Genomic DNA, 18,319 nt, shown 5'->3' on the forward strand with positions numbered 1-18,319 from the left:
CAGCAGTCTGAAGTCTGAGGAAGCTGTCTGAGGCAAGATCGCCCCTTTGGTCTGAGCATTGGTAGAGGTAAGGACTCTAGTGACTGGCTACTCTGCTTCTCTGACCCTTGATCCTTCAGCTTTAACCCCCTAATAGCTGACTCTTGAGATTTTAAGACCTATTAGAATTTGCATTACACAAAGGCAGCAATATTTCTGTCTTGTGGCTCCCATTTTGTGAAAGGGCCAAGTGCTTCCACTACCTCATCCATGAAACCCAAGCTTCCCTCATGACTCCCAGCCTGGACCCTTGACCCTTTGTCAAGAGCCATGGCGTCAGCATGGTGGTGCTTGCCTTCGATCCCAGCAATTCAGGGCTGTGCAGTGACACCGCCTTAAAAATGTTTTGGAAACAATTTTGACAGTTCATCTGAGCTCTCAGGTTCCTAGGGCTAACCTTGACCTGGGTGCTGCGAGGGGTGGGCTCTCACCACCCTGCTGCCTACAGGACGTAGGTAGGAAGGCCGAGTTTGCAATCTCCCCAGCCATAGGATGGGGATTCTGGGCAGTGTTAATTGGGACTTGGTGCTGTTGAAGTGAACTGGCTGAGCCAGATCTTGGCACTACATCTTTGCACACATTCCTGGGCCATTATCTTCAGGCCCACACTGATGCACTGACCATCTGGAACCCCAGGTTTCCGTGTACCACTTATACACACGTATACACCAGCTGTTCATGGAGTATGCCGGGTAGGCCCCATTCTCAGGAGGAGAGGAGGGCCTACTTCTTTACAGGAGATAAATTTGTGGTGAAACAAGAGGACTATCCTGAGACACTCCCTACCAGATGCTCCATTTTGACTTGATCGATTGCTGGAGAAAGAAGTAGGCCCTGGGGTGTAGAATGTCCTAGACGTTGCCAGGAGTCACCCTGATGTCTGAAAAGGCTGGAGGCAGGGGCAGCAGACCAGAGACCCGACCTTTCAACCCAGATCAGTCTCTCCTTTCTGGAATTCCCCTCACTGCGCTTAAAAGGAACTTGTGACCTTTGAGGGTCGCCAAGTGCCACCGCAACACTGGAATTAATAAAGCGCTCTTGTTATTGCATGTGTGGCGGACAGTCTTCTTTGGGAGCTCTTGGTCCCCAACAATGTCCTATAGTATACATCAGGTTATTTTAGAAAAATGTTAAATAGCCCCCAGGCCAATCCTAACTGGGCGCCTGTGACTTTTGCCATGTACGTGCCGCAGACTCCCATACTGAATCAGATAGGTTTGGACTTGTCTTTGTGGCCACCACCTCCAGGCAGCCCTCCCTGGCACTCAACCTGCTCCGCCCCCAAACTGGGGGGGACTAGAGGTCAAGGGTCACCGGGCGGGCCAGGTCCCGGAAGCGGAAGCGCAGTACACTTCCGGCTCGCAGCAGGCGGCCATGTTGGAGCGGCGGAGGCGGCGCAGAGGTGCGTCCTGGGTCCCCGCGGCGGCGCCGGTAGGTTGGAGCCGCGGGCCTAAGGGTGCCGCGGAGTGGCGGCCGGTGATGCCGCAGGGTGGCAGGGCGATGGGGCTGGGTGGCCGACCCTCCCGGATCCTCATTCTTCTCCCCGGGCTTGGCCGAGACACCCCACCCCCACCCAGAACCCCACCCTGGGGCTGTGCGGATCCTGTCGGGCTACCACTGTCCACCTTACACATTTCGTCGCGCCGTGACCCCGACTCCCTGTCCCCGTTCGGGCCCCGGGGACGCGGTCTCAGCTTGAGGGCCCCGGTCTGCCCCCGACCCCAGGCTGTCTGATTAGTACTTCTCCCACCCCCATCTTCTGTCAACTTCCTCTGCCTGCTGGCCCCAAAGGAATGTGCGAAGGCCAGTGTGCCTGGCTGCAGCTCTGTTTACAGAGCTGCTTGGAAGCCAAGAAGCACTCTCCCGAGGGCTCAGACTGACCTAGGCCCCCGCCCCCTACTCTGAGCGCCGGAGGTTTGGAGTGGGAAGTAGGTCTCTCTCTGTTATACAATTTACAGCCTACCCCTTCAAAAAATAAATAAATAAAAGAACTAAAGTCATGTGCAAGGATTGTACTTGGAGAGCATCCTCTGGGAGAGGGGAAGTGCCTCAGACACCTGAGGATCCAAGAATGTTTCCAAACAAAGAGCCCCAGGGCACTTTCTCTGGGGATTCTGAAGACTGTCTATCTGCTCCATTAGAGCTGTGCAGAGCGGCTGCACAGACAGGCCTCAGAGCCCCGGGGATCTGCCTCATCCCAGCTGATCTTTTAACGCTCCAGTGCAGCTGGGGAGTTTACCTCTAGAATTCCTCCAAAACTGCAGCGATGCTAGCTGCAACTCATGATTGACGCTCATCACTCCTTAAAGAGGCGTAGCGCAATTTGAGGGGTCCCGGACAACTGCATCTGTGCCATATTGAGGTCTGCTACCCTTTGAAGTCTAGTTAGGACAGCTCAGACCTTTAATGACCGCTTGACCTATCTTAGATGGAACTTTACCTTCCATTGGCTTCATAGCTTGGACTCCTTGGTCTAGCTGCCTGGCCCCTGCTCTCGCCTTAGAGATGTTATTCAACAGCTTTTTTTTCCTCAAGAGCCTAGCTCTTTTATTGGGGGGTTGGACTCCAAGACTAGAGCGAGGAATTGGTCTTTGGAGTAGCCTGTCCGTAGACCGTGAAAGCAGCCTCTGCTAGGCAGGGAGATCAGCCACCCTGCACTGGAACGCTGGCAGCTGGATGAACATGTGGGGGTGGACACAGAGTATAAGTCTGGAGCAGCTGGGCCTGTGTTCTAAGCCCTCAGTCTGTATTTTCAGCTAGGCCCCACCATCCGCCGTGTGTTCCTTACTCTTTCTTACTTCACAGCCACTTCATAAGCTGTCACCCTTTTGTTCCATCTGTACCTGCTGCTTTTGTCACTCGCCTAGAGTGACTGCTCCCGGGAGTCCTTCCCTAACCTCGTAGTAAGCTGACCTGGGGACACCATGCACTCCCAGGAAACTTCATGGTGATTGTATCATGACTGCAGGGCTGGGCTCTTAGAGGATAGAGATATTTTTTGTATTCCTGGGACTGAGTCTAGATATTTGACGTCAGGAAAAGACAAAACAAACCAGGCATGGTAGTACAAGCATGTTGTCCTAGCTGCTTGGGAGCCTGAGTGGGAGGATCACTTGCACCAACCAGTTCAAGACCAGCCTGGCAACATAGCAAGCTCTATTTCAAAGAGTAGAAAAAATGCAGAATTTAGCTGAGCTCTTGACACACACTTGTAATACTGACACCTGGGAGACCACAGCGGGAGGATTACCAATTTGAGGCTAGTTTGGACTATATAGGACTCCAGGACAGCCAGAGCTACCTAGTGAGACCCTGTGTTCCAAACAATCGAATATGGTATTGCTTGCCTGTAATCCTAGCACTGGAAAGCTAGTGGCAAAGGGATTGGGATTCAGCTGGGCGGTGGTGGCGCACGCCTTTAATCCCAGCACTCGGGAGGCAGAGGCAGGAGGGATCTCTGAGTTCGAAGACAGCCTGGTCTACAATAGCTAGTTCCAGGACAGGCTCTAGAAACTACAGGGAAACCCTGTCTCGAAAAAACAAAACAAAAAAAGACAACAAAGGGATTGGGATTCAAGGCCAGACTAGCCTGTGTGAGACCTTGAAGCAAGAAAAGAAAAATGCCAGTGATTTAAAATGAGCCAGATTGAGATCTTCCCAAAAGCCCAGCAATAGGCTAGATGTCTCTGAGGTGTTTCTGATCATGTATCCTAAAGAAACACCAACGTGGGAGAAGGTCAGGAGATCATAGAGAATGATTTGTGATGGCCAGGCCCATCTTTCTTAGAGTGGGAGCCTGGCTTGCTTGACTTACCAACCTGTCCTAGGTTCATACCTTGGTACCATTCTTATCAACTCTTTTCTTTTTGCTTTGGAGGTGCCAAGTGCTGGTTTGTGGATACCCAGACAGATTCCCAGTGCCTAATGCCATGAGCATGGTAGTGCAGCATGTGGAGGAGAAAGCTGTGCACTCCTGGTCACGCATCTCCACGGCAGGGAAGAAAGCCCTGGAAGAGGCGCTGCTTGTGTTTAATCCCATGAGCCAGGATCTCAGTGCCACAGAGGCCCAGCTTGTGGCCTTCCTACAGGGCCTACGAGACGATGGCTTCCAACCGACCATTCTGCGAAGTGGTGATGTCTATGGCTATAGTTCATGCACAGCCAACCCCCCCAGCCAGACAAAGCTACAAGCTCGCGCCACCAACCCGTCTGCCACAGCACTTCCAGCCAGAGGTCCCCAGACTGCTGTGCCACTTCCTGCAAGCAAGGCCACACTGCTCCCTGTGCCACTGTCTGGCAGACTGGCTAAGGGATCCACACCAGCCCTGGCCAAGCATGCTACCACTAACCTGCTGCTGAGCTCCCTGAAGCAGTCCAATGCCAGCCACACCAGTGGTACAACAGTCGGCTTCCCTGCCCACCTCTATCCAGGTGTCTACCCGGCCATGCGGCTCTCTGTGGTCCTCGAAGCACTGGTCCCACTCAAGACTCCTTGCTTGGGGCGTAAACACAGGGCACAGGCACATCAGCCATCACTCGCAAACTCTTCCCTAAAACTGAAGAAAGGTTCGGGGAACCCACAGTCCAAAGCATCCAGAAAAATCACAAGCAAAGGCCTCAAATGCCTGAGTAAGAAACGTCCTGGGGCTGATCAGCGAGGGGCTGGGACCCAGAGCAGTGGCCTACGCATGAAAGGGTGTTCCACCTCGGGCACCAAAACAGTTCAGGCCAAGGCATCTCGAACACTGACCAAAACTGCTCGTGCCCATGCCAGTCTAGCTCAAACCCACAACAAGACAGCAAGGGCCAGGGCCAAGGCAGCAAAGGCCAAGCCCAGGGCAGCCAGAGCCAAAGCCAAGGCCACTGTGGTGAGGGACAAGGCCAAAGCCAAGGCCACTGTGGTGAGGGACAAGGCCAGAGCCAAGGCAGTCAAGGCCAAGGCCAAAGCAGCTCGGAGCAAGCACAAGGGAAAGCCAAAGGGATCTGTCCATACCAGAACTGGAAGGGCAAGCCTGAAAAATTGCCCTGAGACTGTGGGAAAGAAGAGGAAGAAAGCCGAGGAGTCAAGGGGTCTCCCTCCTAAGAAGAGAGCACGGCTTGTGCTCCGATCCCCTAAGGCATGGCTGGGGCCTGGAAAGAAACCTTACGAGTCCCAGACTATAAAGGTAGACAGGAAATGCTCAGATGATGAGGTTCGACAGTGGGCCCAGCAGATCCTCCGTGTGAACCTCTCTCCAGTAGTGTGGCTCCAGCCATTGCTACTGTCTTGATTCCATACTCAGCATCCTGAGCTGTCCATGTGACCAGCAGCACAGTGCCCTGCTCGTGGACTCTGCAGCTCCCTGGACTCTGGGTACCTTCCGGACTCCTGTGGTCACCAACCTCCTTTCAAAAACTGAGGATTTGGGAAGGGGTGGGTGCGGGAGGGGTGTTCTCATGGCTCTGCACTGTGACTTGTTTCTCGAGTTGTATGTCGATGTTCATCTATCATGTTTTATACTTTCCACCTGTGGTCTCCCTGCTCACCCTCCATGCTCTCGCTGATGGTTGATTTTGGTGTGTGGGCTGCTGACAGGAGCCCGCCAGAAGTAGCCCTGAGAACAGGCTTGCAGAGAGTACCCTGGCAGCTTGAATGAAGCAGGCCATCGGTCTGAATGCTAGGGTGATATTATGGAAGGACAAAGCACCCAGGCTTCTGGAGAGATGTGGGGAAATTCGGGTGCTGGCTTCTGTGAGAGAGATCCTGAGGGCGGGGCAGAGCCACTACAAAGTAGGACAACTCACCTTGAGTGTCCCAGTTTTGAACCAGATGGGCCCCATTCAAGATGGGGAGCCACTCTGGCAGACCCCACAGCTGCAGGGTTTTAGGCCAGGAAAAGAAGCCTTTGCTGTACTGCTCTCTAGAGGCCAAGCTTTAGGGCTCTGCCTGGGCTTGTCTGGGGAGAGGAAACAGGCTTAAAAGGTGTGAAGTGCTGCTTCTCTGCTGAAAGTGACTAGCCTCAGTTTTCCCCAGAGGCTGGGCTTCGAATCTGGGCCACTAAACCTGCCCTTACTGTCCAAAAATTTTTGTTATGATAACTGGTAGTGGATACAGGAAGGCATCTACCTGTACCTCAGCAATGCTTTCTGACTGGATTCCACATGCTCCATCTTCCTCAGAGGTCCAGCCTTACCGTCCCCTAACATGGCCTGTGCTTTGGACATTGTTGTTACCTTCTGCTTTGGAGAAGAGGCTGGGTCATCTGTTATCCACTGTCCACTGCTAGCCGCTCAGGCTGGAGGAAGGTAGTGATTGGGAGGTAGGGATTATGCAATCCCTGTACTTGGGAGTTTGAGTTTGAGGTCAGCATCAGCTACATGGTGAGGACCCCTCCCCCAACCTTTATTTTGTTTTTTCGAGATAGGGTTTCTCTGTGTAGCCCTGGCTGTGCTGAAACTCTCTTTGTAGATCATGCTGGCTTCGAACTCAGACATCCACCTGCTGGGAATACAGGTGTGTGCCACCAGATCAAGCCAGGGTACTGGAGAGATGGCTTAGTGGTTAAGTGGACTTAATGGCTTTCTAGAGGACCTGAATTTGGTGCCCACAAAAAGGCAGCTCATAAAACACTCCAGGGGATCACACACCCTCTTGCTTCCGTGGTCAGAGGCAGGCAGAAAGAAACACACAAAAATAAAAAATTTTTTTAAGGCACAACTGGATAAAGCATCAACTCTTTGGGAAAAGGCTATCTTGAGAATCTTGAACTTTATTAATGTCGATAAGCAAAGGAATCGTGTGAAATCCCTTAGATAAAAACTTAACTGGCTAGGCTGGAGAGTTGGCACTAGTTGCTCTTCCATAAGACCCAGGTTCAGTTAGGCATACATGTAGTGCAGACATGTATGCAGGTAACATACTTATACAATAGAAACAAATGAATTAGAAAACTTACTGTCTTTACAACAGCAGTAAGAACAATAATCAAGCCAGGGCTGGGAGATGGCTTAGGTGAAGTGCTTTCTGTTCAAGCATGAGGACGTAAGTTCAGATCCCTAGAACTCAAGTCAAAGCCAGGTGTGTACCTGCACCGAGTTGGGCAGATCCAGCCATCTAACTAAATTAGAAAATCTGGGTTCAATGAAAGACCATAGCTTGAAAAACAAGATGGAGGCTAGAGAGGTGGCTAGGCAGTTAAGAGCATGTACTGTTCTCACAAAGAGAACCTGAGTAGTTCTTAGCACTCGTCAGGTGTCTCGTAGCCACCTGCAGTTCTAGCTCCAGGGGATCTGATTCTCTCTTGTGCCCTCTGTGGGTACCTATGTTCACACACACACTTAAAAAATATAAATTGAGCCGGGCAGTGGTGGCGCATGCCTTTAATCCCAGCACTCGGGAGGCAGAGGCAGGCGGATCTCTGTGAGTTCGAGACCAGCCTGGTCTACAAGAGCTAGTTCCAGGACAGGCTCCAAAGCCACAGAGAAACCCTGTCTCGAAAAATCAAAAAAAAAAAATAAAATAAATTGACCCCGTCTCTCTCCTGCTGGGTGTGGTGGCACACATCTTTAATCCCAGCACTCGGGTGGCAGAGACTGATGGGTCTCTGAGTGAAAGGCCAACCTGGTCTACTTAACCAGGTCCAGGACAGCAGGGCTGTGTAAAGAAACTGTTGAAAAAAATCTCTTAGAGACCAGGTCTCTCACTATGTAGCTTTGAGGGACCTGGCACTGGCTGTGTAGACCAGGCTAGTCTTGAACTAGAGATCACCTGCTTCGGTCTCCTAAGTGCTGGAATTAAAGGCATGTACCATCGGCCAGTTATTTATAAACTAAGTAACATTTCTTAAAAACACATAAGATTGGGAACTAGAGAGTTAAGAGCAGTTGTTGCTGTTGCAAAGGACCAGGGTTACATTCCCAGCATCCACAGAGTACCTCACAACTACCTTGTGACTCCAGTTTGAGCAGATTCTGCCCTCTTCTACTCTCCAAGTGCACACTGCATGGGCATGTTATATAGCCATACATGCAGGCAAAATAAAAATATATAATTTTTTTTATTTTGTTTACAGTATTCTGTCTGCATGTGTGCCTGCAGGCCAGAAGGGAGCACCAGATTTCATTACAGATGGTTGTGAGCCACCATGTGGTTGCTGGGAATTGAACTTAGGGCCTCTGGAAGAGCAGTCAGTGCTCTTAACCTCTAAGCCATCTCTCCAGCCCCAAATATATAAATCTTTAAAAAAAATAAGATGGAGACACAATTGAGGAAAATATCCTATCATCAACCCTTGGCTTTCACATGCTCTTGCATAGGCAAGAATGTCTGTATGTCACATACACACACACACACAGGAGAAAGCACACTCAAGAACAAGCCAGAAAGGAGGAAGGAAGGAGGCATTCTAAGTTTTGGTGCATGCATGTAATCCCAGAACTCGGGAGGCTGAAGCAAGAGAATCTCAAGCTTGAGACCAGCCTGGACTACACAGAACTCTTGTCTCAGAAAAGAAAAATCCTAAAGGGGTGGGGGTAGGGAAGGGATCCTTGTGACAAAGTATTCATAATACTGTCACCTCCCTTTCCACACACCAAGTGGGGCGATTGTTCTACCCAGCCCTCTCTACTTTGAACCAGGAACAAGACACTGATGGTTTGGAGAATAAAGGGAGAACAGCAGTCTGTGCAGACCACCGTCTTTCTGGATTCTGGGAGGTTCTTGGTGCTTTACCCTACCTCTGGGGAACACAGGATTTATGAGGTGCAGCTGTCAGTCATGCGGAGATCACAGGTCTAGACCTGTACCAAGAGGATTGACCACCAGTGGAGAATGTAGGGAGGGTAGACTATGGAAAGGATGAAGAGTGAGACTAGGCAGGGGCTGGCAGTTTACAAGACCAGGAAAAGGAGATCTGAACCATGGAAAAGATTTGAGCAGGAAAGTGGATTGTTTGGAAGGAAAGCCTATGGACTCTGCTTAAATGGCTCTGAGCGAGAGCTGGCATTATCTGGAATGTCTTTTGAGAGAGAGGAGGTAAAGATTCAGAAGATACTAGGAAACAGAAAGGGGGCCTGAATGAGCTGAGAGGAGGGGTGGCAGGCGTTGGTGAGTGAGGGTGGGCTTCCTGAGCCCACCTGGCTCTGATAAACGTAGCACCTGAGCTGGGGTCTTATAGGCCGCAGCCACATAACATTTGCAGGAGTTTCCTTGCAGGCTTCATGGGAACAAAAAAGACTTACCCCAACACTGTGGCTGAGACTCGAACTTGGGGGCAACCCATATGGTTCACTGACCACCAAGTGTGTCTTGAGTGGGCAGTGCCCCCACTGTCCCCAAATCATTGATCAACACCTACAACCACCATGCCTGGAACGTGTGCTTTTTGAACTAGCATCTGCAGTGGTAAGTTTTCAGGGCCAGCAAGTCTGAGGTTGAGGGCCTAATCATCTCCTTTATCTGAATGATTTCCTTGCCCTGTGGGTCTTCCCAGGGTGTCAGTGTACTGTGGAGCAATTTTCACTGAGATAAAAGCATCCACTTTGGAGGGAAGTTTCTTAGGACTTTGGATGTTCTAAACTTTGGAATCTAAAGGGAGGCGAAACATTCCATTCTCAGGGAGGTTACTGAAGACACAGGATGTTCTAAGGGCAAGTGAAACATTCCATCCTTCAGGGAGGCTTCTTAAGATACAAAATATTCTGCCCTGCAATGGTGGCACATGCCTTTAATCCCAGCAGAGACAAGTGGATCTCTGTTTGAGACCAGCCTGGTCTACAGGGTGAGTTCCAGGACAACAGGCTGTTACACCCAGAAATCCTGTCTCAGAAAAACAACAATAAAAGAGATACAAGATATTCTAAGGGGAAGTGAATCATTCCATTCTGCAGGGAAGCTCATTAAGCTCAGGAATTCAGGAAGTCCTTGAAGCTGATAGGACTAACTAGGCCCCTTCCTCTCTAAGCAGATAGTGGTAGTAAGGACTGCTTTGAGACCTTCCTAGACTAGTTAAGCTGACCAGCTAGACTCAGACTGACTAAACTGTCTGGAAGAAACAGATCTGTCAAATCACCTAGAAGTAGCAGAGACAGCTGCCTGGAAGAGGCTCAGACCGATCAGCCTGTTGTGCAGCCTGCAGACTGCATTGTGCTCCAGGTTTCCAGCTTTCATGGTCTGTCACCCGTGCTGGCATAGTCTTCGGGTCATTTCTGATCCTGTAAGTAACCCCAATAAAACTCATTGCTTCATCAAGTTGGGCTTTGCTGGTATCTGTACATTGTTCTGTCCTTGGTTCCCTGCCTGGAGTGAGTAAACTTTTGTTAATATATCCCTTAGGAATAGTCACTTAGAACACTCTTAGATTATTTAAAGCCATAATGCCAGGGGGCTGTTCATGTAAGATAACAAGCCAAACCAGGCGGTGGTGTGCACACCTTTAATCCCAGCACTGGGGAGGCAGAAGCAGGCAGATCTCTGAGTTCGAGGCCAGCCTGGTCTATAAGAGCTAGTTCCAAGACAGGCTCCAAAGCTACAGAGAAGCCCTGTCTCAAAGAAAAAAAAAAGATAGCAAGTGTTTTCACTTCTGTAAACATGATTGGTTGCCCCACCCATGATCAACATATCACATATGGGTGGAACTACATAGGCGGAAGTATGCTTGCCTCCACTCAATTGGTTTTGCCTACTAACATAATTCACAGCCGTTTTCTAGGAATCCCGATATGGGCTTGGCCCGTGCCCATCGTCCTAGCCAATATTTAACACATTTAACAAATGCTTCAATTTTGGCTCAAAATTTGTGATAGTGGGGCTGGAGAGATGGCTCAGAGGTTAAGAGCATTGCCTGCTCTTCCAAAGGTCCTGAGTTCAATTCCCAGCAACCACATGGTGGCTCACAACCATCTGTAATGGGGTATGATGCCCTCTTCTGGCCTGCAGGCATACACACAGACAGAATATTGTATACATAATAAATAAATAAATAAATAAATAAATAAATAAATAAATAATTGTGATAGTGGTCTTATTCTCGGCCAATGGGAATAACAACAGAAAGTGGAAAGACAGGCTTGGTCTGACCTTCAGTGGGACCATGTTTAATTCATGGCGAGGGAGCATTTTGTCACCCACATGTGCAGATGGACAAAATGCCTATAAAGGAAGATAGGATACGGCCTCTCACAGGAATGACTTCTGTAGTCTGTAAGGAACTCTGGGAAGTGTAGTCTTTCAGCAGGAGACTCTCAAACACTGTCATACTTAGAACGCTACCCACTTGGGCTATTTATAACTTTGTGAGGGGGCAGTGCCTATGTTGGCAAGACTTGGCTGGTTGCACTGTGGCGGTTGCTTCCCTAGCTAGTGGAGCCTCCTGTAGTGTGCTTCCTACTTGCAAGTATCTGCCATTCATGGGCGAAAAGAGGGGTGGTGGCGGGGCAGGGACGGGGGAGCACTGTGGGTCAGTACTGTGAAAGGTGAGCACTTCCAGACAATTCAATATGCCCCTGCCTTTAGATGTTTGTGTAGCTACTATGGAGACCCTGTTATACAAGTTCTAATTGGTTTTAATAAGAAACCAGAGTCATTTAGGGAGTGAATACTGAAAGATCAGAGAAGCAGAGCAGCCAACCACTAGTTCTTACTTCTATGAACTCCTCGGACAAATGATGTGTCCTGTCTCTACAAGTCCTCAGACTGAATGTCTCGAGTTCCCGTCTCCTTCCTCCTTATGTTCTTCTCTCCACCCAGCCACATCCCTTCCTGTCTCCATCTTCCTAGTGCTGGGATTAAAGGCATGTGACTCCCAAATACTGGGATTAAAGGTGTGAGCTATCACTGCCTGGATCTTGTCTTTTAGACTGGGTCAATCTAGTGTAGCCCAGGGTGGCCTCAAACTCACAGAGATCTGTCTGCCACTGCCTCCCGAGTGCTGGGATTAAAGACGTGAATTACCATGCCTGCCTACTCTTATTTATTTATTTATTTTGGTTTTTTGAGACAGGTTTCTCTGTAGCTTTGGAGCCTGTCCTGGAACTAGCTCTTGTAGACCAAGCTGGTCTTGAACTCACAGAGATCCACCTGCCTCTGCCTCCTGAGTGCTGGGATTAAAGGTGTGCGCCACCACTGCCCAGCTTCTTTTGTATTTTTAATTTTAAAGTTATTTATTGTGAGAGGGAGCATGCCACAGCGTGGGGGGGGGCAGGGAACAGTGAGTTGGTTCTTTCCTGTCTTTATGTGAGACCTCAGATCACTAGGCTTACCCAGCAAGTGTTCTTACTTGCAATCCATGTTGCTGGCCCTAGACATCTATCTTTACAGAGTACCTGTTGTGGAAAAGGAAGGCCAACTAGAGGGAGTAATATGCGTGCCATATAAGCCAGGAAGATGAGTTAATGTAACTTCTGTGTCTTCTCCCCTCCCAGACAGACTTGAACTTTCTGATTGTGTATATAGAATAAAGGTCCTAAAGATACAAGATACCATACCTAGGACAGCACACATACATGTTGATCCTATCTAGGCCTCTACTCCTCTTGGTACCTCAGGTACCGTTAAATATGAGAAGACCCCATGAAGAGTCCATGCTGGCCCTGCCAGGGCAATAGCAATACTGATTCTCAAGACCTTGCAGGCTGTGAATCCATCTAGCGAATACTGCCAGCATCACTTGCACCCTAGCCAAGGCCTGAGCAAGAAAATAGCCAAAAATCTAAGCAGGAAGAGAAGAATCAAAAATCTAGGATTAGCCGGTTCAGCGACTGTGTTTCAGGAACTAGCTGAAGATAAAGTTAGATTGTAATCTTGAGAATAATCTTGAGAAACAGGGAGTTTCCCCTTGTGATTATCATTGGTATTTTGGAATTCTGTGTTTCAGGAACTAGCTGATTATGACCGTGAGAGTGATCTTGAGAGGCCAGGAGTTGCCCCCTTGTGACCATCACTGGTATTTTCGGAATTTTCTGTGACACCCTTCCTGCCCCTTTTGGATCACTGGGCTGGGTTTCTTCCCTTAAAAAAATCCTTCTCCGAGCTGGGCAGTGATGGCACACTCCTCTAATCCCAGCACTCGGGTGGCAGAGGCAGGCGGATCTCTGTGAGTTCGAGACCAACCTGGTCTACAAGAGCTAGTTCCAGGACAGGCTCTAAAGCTGCAGAGAAACCATGTCTCGAAAAACCAAAAAATAAAAATTAAAAAAAAAAACTTCTCCCGGACACTCGGGGTCAAACTCTTCCCCTGCGTGGGTTATGAGTCTCGGCCCCAGTGCACTGGTTCCCGTCTCATCGATTAAACCTCGTGTGCTTGCAGCAAAGACGGTCTCTCATGAGTTACGGGGCGGAGGGAGGGATGCGTGTTATCCTGAGACTTGAGTGAGAGTCTCCCCAACTCCCACACTGGGGGGTCTTTCAGCTGCATGGCAGTACCTGTGCTCTGGAGGCTGGCCATGTGAACACACGCATGGAGGGGATGAGGACCTCAGACGGCTGGATGTGTCTCCCCTCCACAGATACTGCAGCCTTTCTTCTCTTGACGTTGTAGTCATGACCCTGGGCACTGTCTCTGCTTGGTGTCAATCTGAAACCAAAACCTGTTTCTGCAGCCAAATCAGCAAGCAGTCCCCTGCCACACTCACACCCGTAGGCATTATTTTTCCTTTTTCTCCTGAAACTTTGGGGGACCTCAGGGCTGCAAATTTGGCAGCTGCATGCCCAAGACACTTTGCAATCCATGTGTTAACCTCTCATTCAGAACATGTGACATTAGCCAGTTTTGAGGGAGCACATGCCTATGATGGTATGTGACTTATACCTGGTATTACTGGCTGTGTGGTCACCAGTACTAGTGTGTGTGGTGACAGACAGTTGTCAGTCTTTGTCTGAGGATGCTTGTGTCTAGCTATGCACTATTGTGTGGACAGACCGTTATGAGAGGGTCAGGGCAAGCAGTGAGCATGATGGGGTTGGTGGGTGGGGCCGAGAATGGCCTGAAGAGGCACAGTGGAGGGTTAGGATGGAGAGCTTAGTGCAGGCAGATCCCCAGGAAGCAAGTGTTTCTGGGAAGTGCATGGTCAGTGAATGAACAGGATGACGCCAGAAGCATGGTTTGTCTCCTTGGTAAGGTAGGAGTGGAAGACAGAGACAGGGTGTTTCCTCGAAGCAATAAAAATCCTGAGATTCCCTCCTTACCCTTGAACCCTGTCTACTGCACAGGGGACTCTGATTGCCTCCCACAGGTTATGTCCTGTAACCTGACATGGCATTCATAAATTTGGAGCAGTATCAGGGATATTATTCAGATGTGGTGCCACATGCCTGTTATTCAAGAAGAAGCAGGAGGGTGAGTTCAAGGTTAGACCCAGAAACAGTAGCTTTTCTGTCTCAAAAATGAAAACAAAAAGAAACCGTCAGATTTCAGGGGACTGATTTAGAACCTGCAGCAGTTTTCATGGTGTGACCTGCCGTGGCTACTTTGAGTATGCACACTATTTTAACAATGCGCAAGGTTCCTGCGGGTTTCCTAATGGTTTTGTTTCCTATAGCCTTACTTACTTCTTTTAGACTTACTTTGATTAGTCTTAGTATGTAGTCCAGGCTAGCCTTGAGTTCATGGTGATCCTCCTTGCCCCCTGATTCTGGGATTACAAGGCCTTTGCACCTGGCCTGGCTCTAACAATTGGTTCTTGTAAACTTCATACCCCCGAGGAGTTGTTAGAGGCAGGTGAAAGGTCTGTGGAAGTTAGTATAAGGTACTCTAGATTATCAATCAAGGTTCCTGTGTGGGTCTGTGACCCCTACACCATTCTCGAAGATGGTGCTGGTATTGTGGTGGAGGCTTGGCCCTTTCCTTATGATGGGGCACAGACTATTCCCCTCAGTGCCCTTTATCTAGTTAAAGGCTACTGCGGGGCTGGAGAGAAGGCTCATGGGTTAAGAGTGCATCCTACCCTTGCTGAGTTCAGTTCCCAGCACCCACATTGGGCAGTTCAAAACTGCCTGTAAATCTAGTTCCAGAGGATCCAACGCTATGTCACCTGAATGCCATAGGCACACACACATTACATACCTTCACACACACACACACCCCTTTAAAAAAAAAAAAAAACCACTTTCCAGGCGGTGGTGGAGCACTACTTTAATCCCAGAACTCAGTGGCAGAGGCAGGTGGATCTCTGAGTTCAAGGCCAGTTTGGTCTACAGTGTGAGTTCCAGGATAGTCAGGGCTACACAGAGAAACACTGTCTTAAAACCAACCAAACAAAAACCCTACTGTGATCTCCATTCTCTCCTGAGATCCTCCACCATGTACTAATTATGCGTCTTAGGTGAATACTGAACCGAATTGCTACCTTACTGTGATTTAATCCTCATGTCTGTGCTCCAGGTGACAAGAGAATGCACCTACTGTTATGTATGGCCCTGTCCTGGAGTGTGTCCAATGGAGCTGAGGATCTCATGACCTTTTTCGACTCTGGTTAGCAGCAGGCCCAGGTGGCAGAGCAGGCAACATGAACCGTGGGCATATCTAGAAACCTAGGCTAGGCCAGGCGGTGGTGACGTACACCTTTAACCCCAGCACTCGGGAGACAGAAGCAGGTGGAGTTCGAGGCCAGCCTGGTCTACAGAGCAAGCGAGTTCCAGGACTACTCCATAGCCACTGAGAAACCCTGTCTTGAAAAACCAAAAAAATAAAAGAAAGAAAGAAACCTAGGCTAGGTGAAATGGAGTATTTGTGTCTCAGGGACGCTTCTGGATCATAGGAAGTAGGGTTCAGGCTGGGGCTGAGCTGCATGGGCTAAAGCACAGGGGCCCCGTTCTAAATTTCCTACCTCCCAGCAACCTTGAGCAGTGATTTACTCAGGTACTAGAGTCTGGCAGGATACGATGCTCAACATTGCTCCAGAAGTTGCAGATGGCCAAACAAGTTTGGTAGAGCTTTAGAAGGGCAAATGCAGCCTGACAGCCATGTTGCAGAAGAGCTGGTACAGGCAGAAGCTAAGGGCCAGGAACTGTGGTGAGAGATGTGGATGGGTTTTAGTGGGACAGGCTCTTGAGGGTTAAATAAGAAGGGACGAGGGCTGGAGAGATGGCTCAGCGGTTAAGAGCATTGCCTGCTCTTCCAAAGGTCCTGAGTTCAATTCCCAGCAACCACATAGTGGCTCACAACCATCTGTAATGAGGTCTGGTGCCCTCTTCTGGCCTTCAGGCATACATGCAGAGAGAATATTGTATACATAATAAATAAATAAATAAATAAATAAATAAATAGAACAAAGATGTGTGGGCCAGGCCTTCTGTCCTCATCAGATTCAAACTTTTTTTTTGTACACAGTGTTCTGTCTGTCTGTATCCTTGTTGGCCAGAAGAGGGCATCCAGATCTCATTACAGATGGCTGTGAGCCACCCTGTGGTTGCTGGGAATTGAACTCAGGACCTCTGGAAGAGCAGTCACTGCTCTTAATCTCTGAGCCATCTCTCCAGCCCCAGATTCAAACTTCTACAGAGATGTGAGCTACAGAAAAGTTCAGAATGGGGTCAAGTGTTGATTCAAGTCAGGGTTAAGGCTGGGGTCACAGTTGTGATGGAGACTTGGGCCAGGGTCAGAAGTTACGTCCCTGACTCAGATGACCTGATCTCCAGAGTTGGCATACTGCCTGCCACAGAATGACCAGGTCCTGGCAAGAAGGCAGCAATCTGCAGGTTCCAAAGCAACAAGGCTTTAAGAGCATATTTACAACAGTCCTGCCAGCAGCTGATCGCCATCTATGGATGTCAGCCGAAAAGGAACCTGGCACAGCTGGAGAAAAATGTGCACCAACTGCTCCCCCAGAGGACTTGGGTTCTGTTCCCAGCTCCCACCTGTGAGCTCCGGATCCAAGGGACCCGAGGCCTTTTTCTGGCCTCTTAGACACCAGACCTGGAGGTGGTTCACAGGCATGTATGCAAACAAAACATTTATACACTTCAAAATCAAGAATCTGAACAGCCAGGTGTGGCGGTGTACCTTTAATTCTAGCTCTCAGGAGGCAGAGGCAGGTGGATCTCTGTGAATTCGAGGCCAGCCTGGTCTACAAGAGCAAGTTCTAGGACAGCTAGGGCTGTTACACAGAGAAACCCTTTCTCGAAGGGGGAAAAAAAAGGACTCTGAAACCAGCTGAGCTGGGAGTTACAGTATAGTGACCAGGAAATCTCATCTTGGTCTTGAGACCAGAGAGCTCACTAAGTGCCCTCTGTCTTCTCTGTGATGTCCCTCACTGGACCTCTAACCTTGCCACTAAAGCTTTGATACCCTCTAATGTCTTAACCCCACCCCAACCTTTATCTGAGTTATCTAATTTTTTTTTTGCCTACATGATCTTTTTTTAATTAAAATTTATTTTATATCTGGACCACAAGCTCCCTCCCTCCTCTCCTTTCCCTCCTGACCCTCCTCCATAATGGCTCAGAAAGGGCCAGGCCTCCCATGGGCTTGGGCAAAGCATGGCATACCAAGCTGCCTTACGACTAAGCACCTCCTCCTGTATTCAGGCTGGGTAAGGCAATCCAGCATGAGGAATGAGTTTCCAAAGCACCGGGAACAGTCTGATCTAAAATTCTGATTCATGACCTCTAGCATGCCAGAGCTTCCCTAGATTGCCCACAGGACCCTCTAGGTGACTGCAGACTTTACTAAACCGACAAGGAAAATCCAACCGATTGACTGTCCTGCCCCCATTCTCCTTTGTGAAGCCGAAAGTTTCCTCTGAAGAACTCTTAGCTTTCCCCACAAGCGCCTGCAGCTTCCAGTAATCTTTGCTTGATCTCCGGCAATCCGTTCATAGCTGCGGCACTCAAAGCAAGCCTCACGGACCCTGGACCCACCCTCTTCCCGCCTGAAGTCCCAGGGGTCTGGGTGGGGCGCGCCCCTAGTGGGTGCGCGCATTCCACCTCTACGTTCCCGGGCTGCCAGAGGACTGGAAAGTCCGGAATGGATCTACAGCCACAAGAGTCGGATCCACATGTTGCTGCCAGGGTCCAGGGAGGATCTATCACCCAGATCCCACATGCGGGTAGCTGAGCAGCTACAGAGCATTTTAGTCGGGAAGCAGGCACTGCTTCTCGCAGTTCGTTTGCTATGGTGACTACGGACGGTCGAGCTCCTCAGAGATGTGCTTCAGGACTAAGAGCTCTCCCAGAATCTCCCGAGTTCAGCCCTGCTTTGTCCTCTGGGTCATCATAAACCTGCCCACGGGTCTAGTAGAATTCCAGTTTGCATCTAGTTTGCCTCCTTGCTGATGCTGTGACCCTGGGAGCCCAAGGATGATTTGA

The 18,319-nt window shown here is 49.5% G+C and overlaps 1 protein-coding gene across 3 annotated transcripts; it reads left to right on the plus strand.

Moving 5' to 3' along the window:
* Window positions 1-1,371: 1,371 nt before the first annotated feature.
* Ccdc71 (coiled-coil domain containing 71) lies at window positions 1,372-6,473 on the plus strand. Of its 3 annotated transcripts, XM_038322612.1 has the most exons (3): window positions 1,372-1,470; window positions 3,917-4,886; window positions 4,920-6,473. In XM_038322612.1, exons 2-3 carry the CDS (start codon window positions 3,969-3,971, stop codon window positions 5,307-5,309), a joined length of 1,308 nt encoding a protein of 435 aa, XP_038178540.1. In that variant the 5' UTR covers window positions 1,372-1,470; window positions 3,917-3,968; the 3' UTR covers window positions 5,310-6,473. The 3 variants fall into 3 exon arrangements, with proteins under 3 accessions (XP_038178540.1, XP_038178538.1, XP_038178539.1); XM_038322610.1 differs by having other exon boundaries at window positions 3,917-6,473; XM_038322611.1 differs by having other exon boundaries at window positions 1,407-1,441; window positions 3,917-6,473.
* The last annotated feature ends 11,846 nt before the right edge of the window (window positions 6,474-18,319 follow it).

Source organism: Arvicola amphibius, chromosome 3 (assembly GCF_903992535.2).
Source record: "Arvicola amphibius chromosome 3, mArvAmp1.2, whole genome shotgun sequence".
In the NCBI taxonomy this organism is placed as follows: domain Eukaryota; kingdom Metazoa; phylum Chordata; class Mammalia; order Rodentia; family Cricetidae; genus Arvicola; species Arvicola amphibius.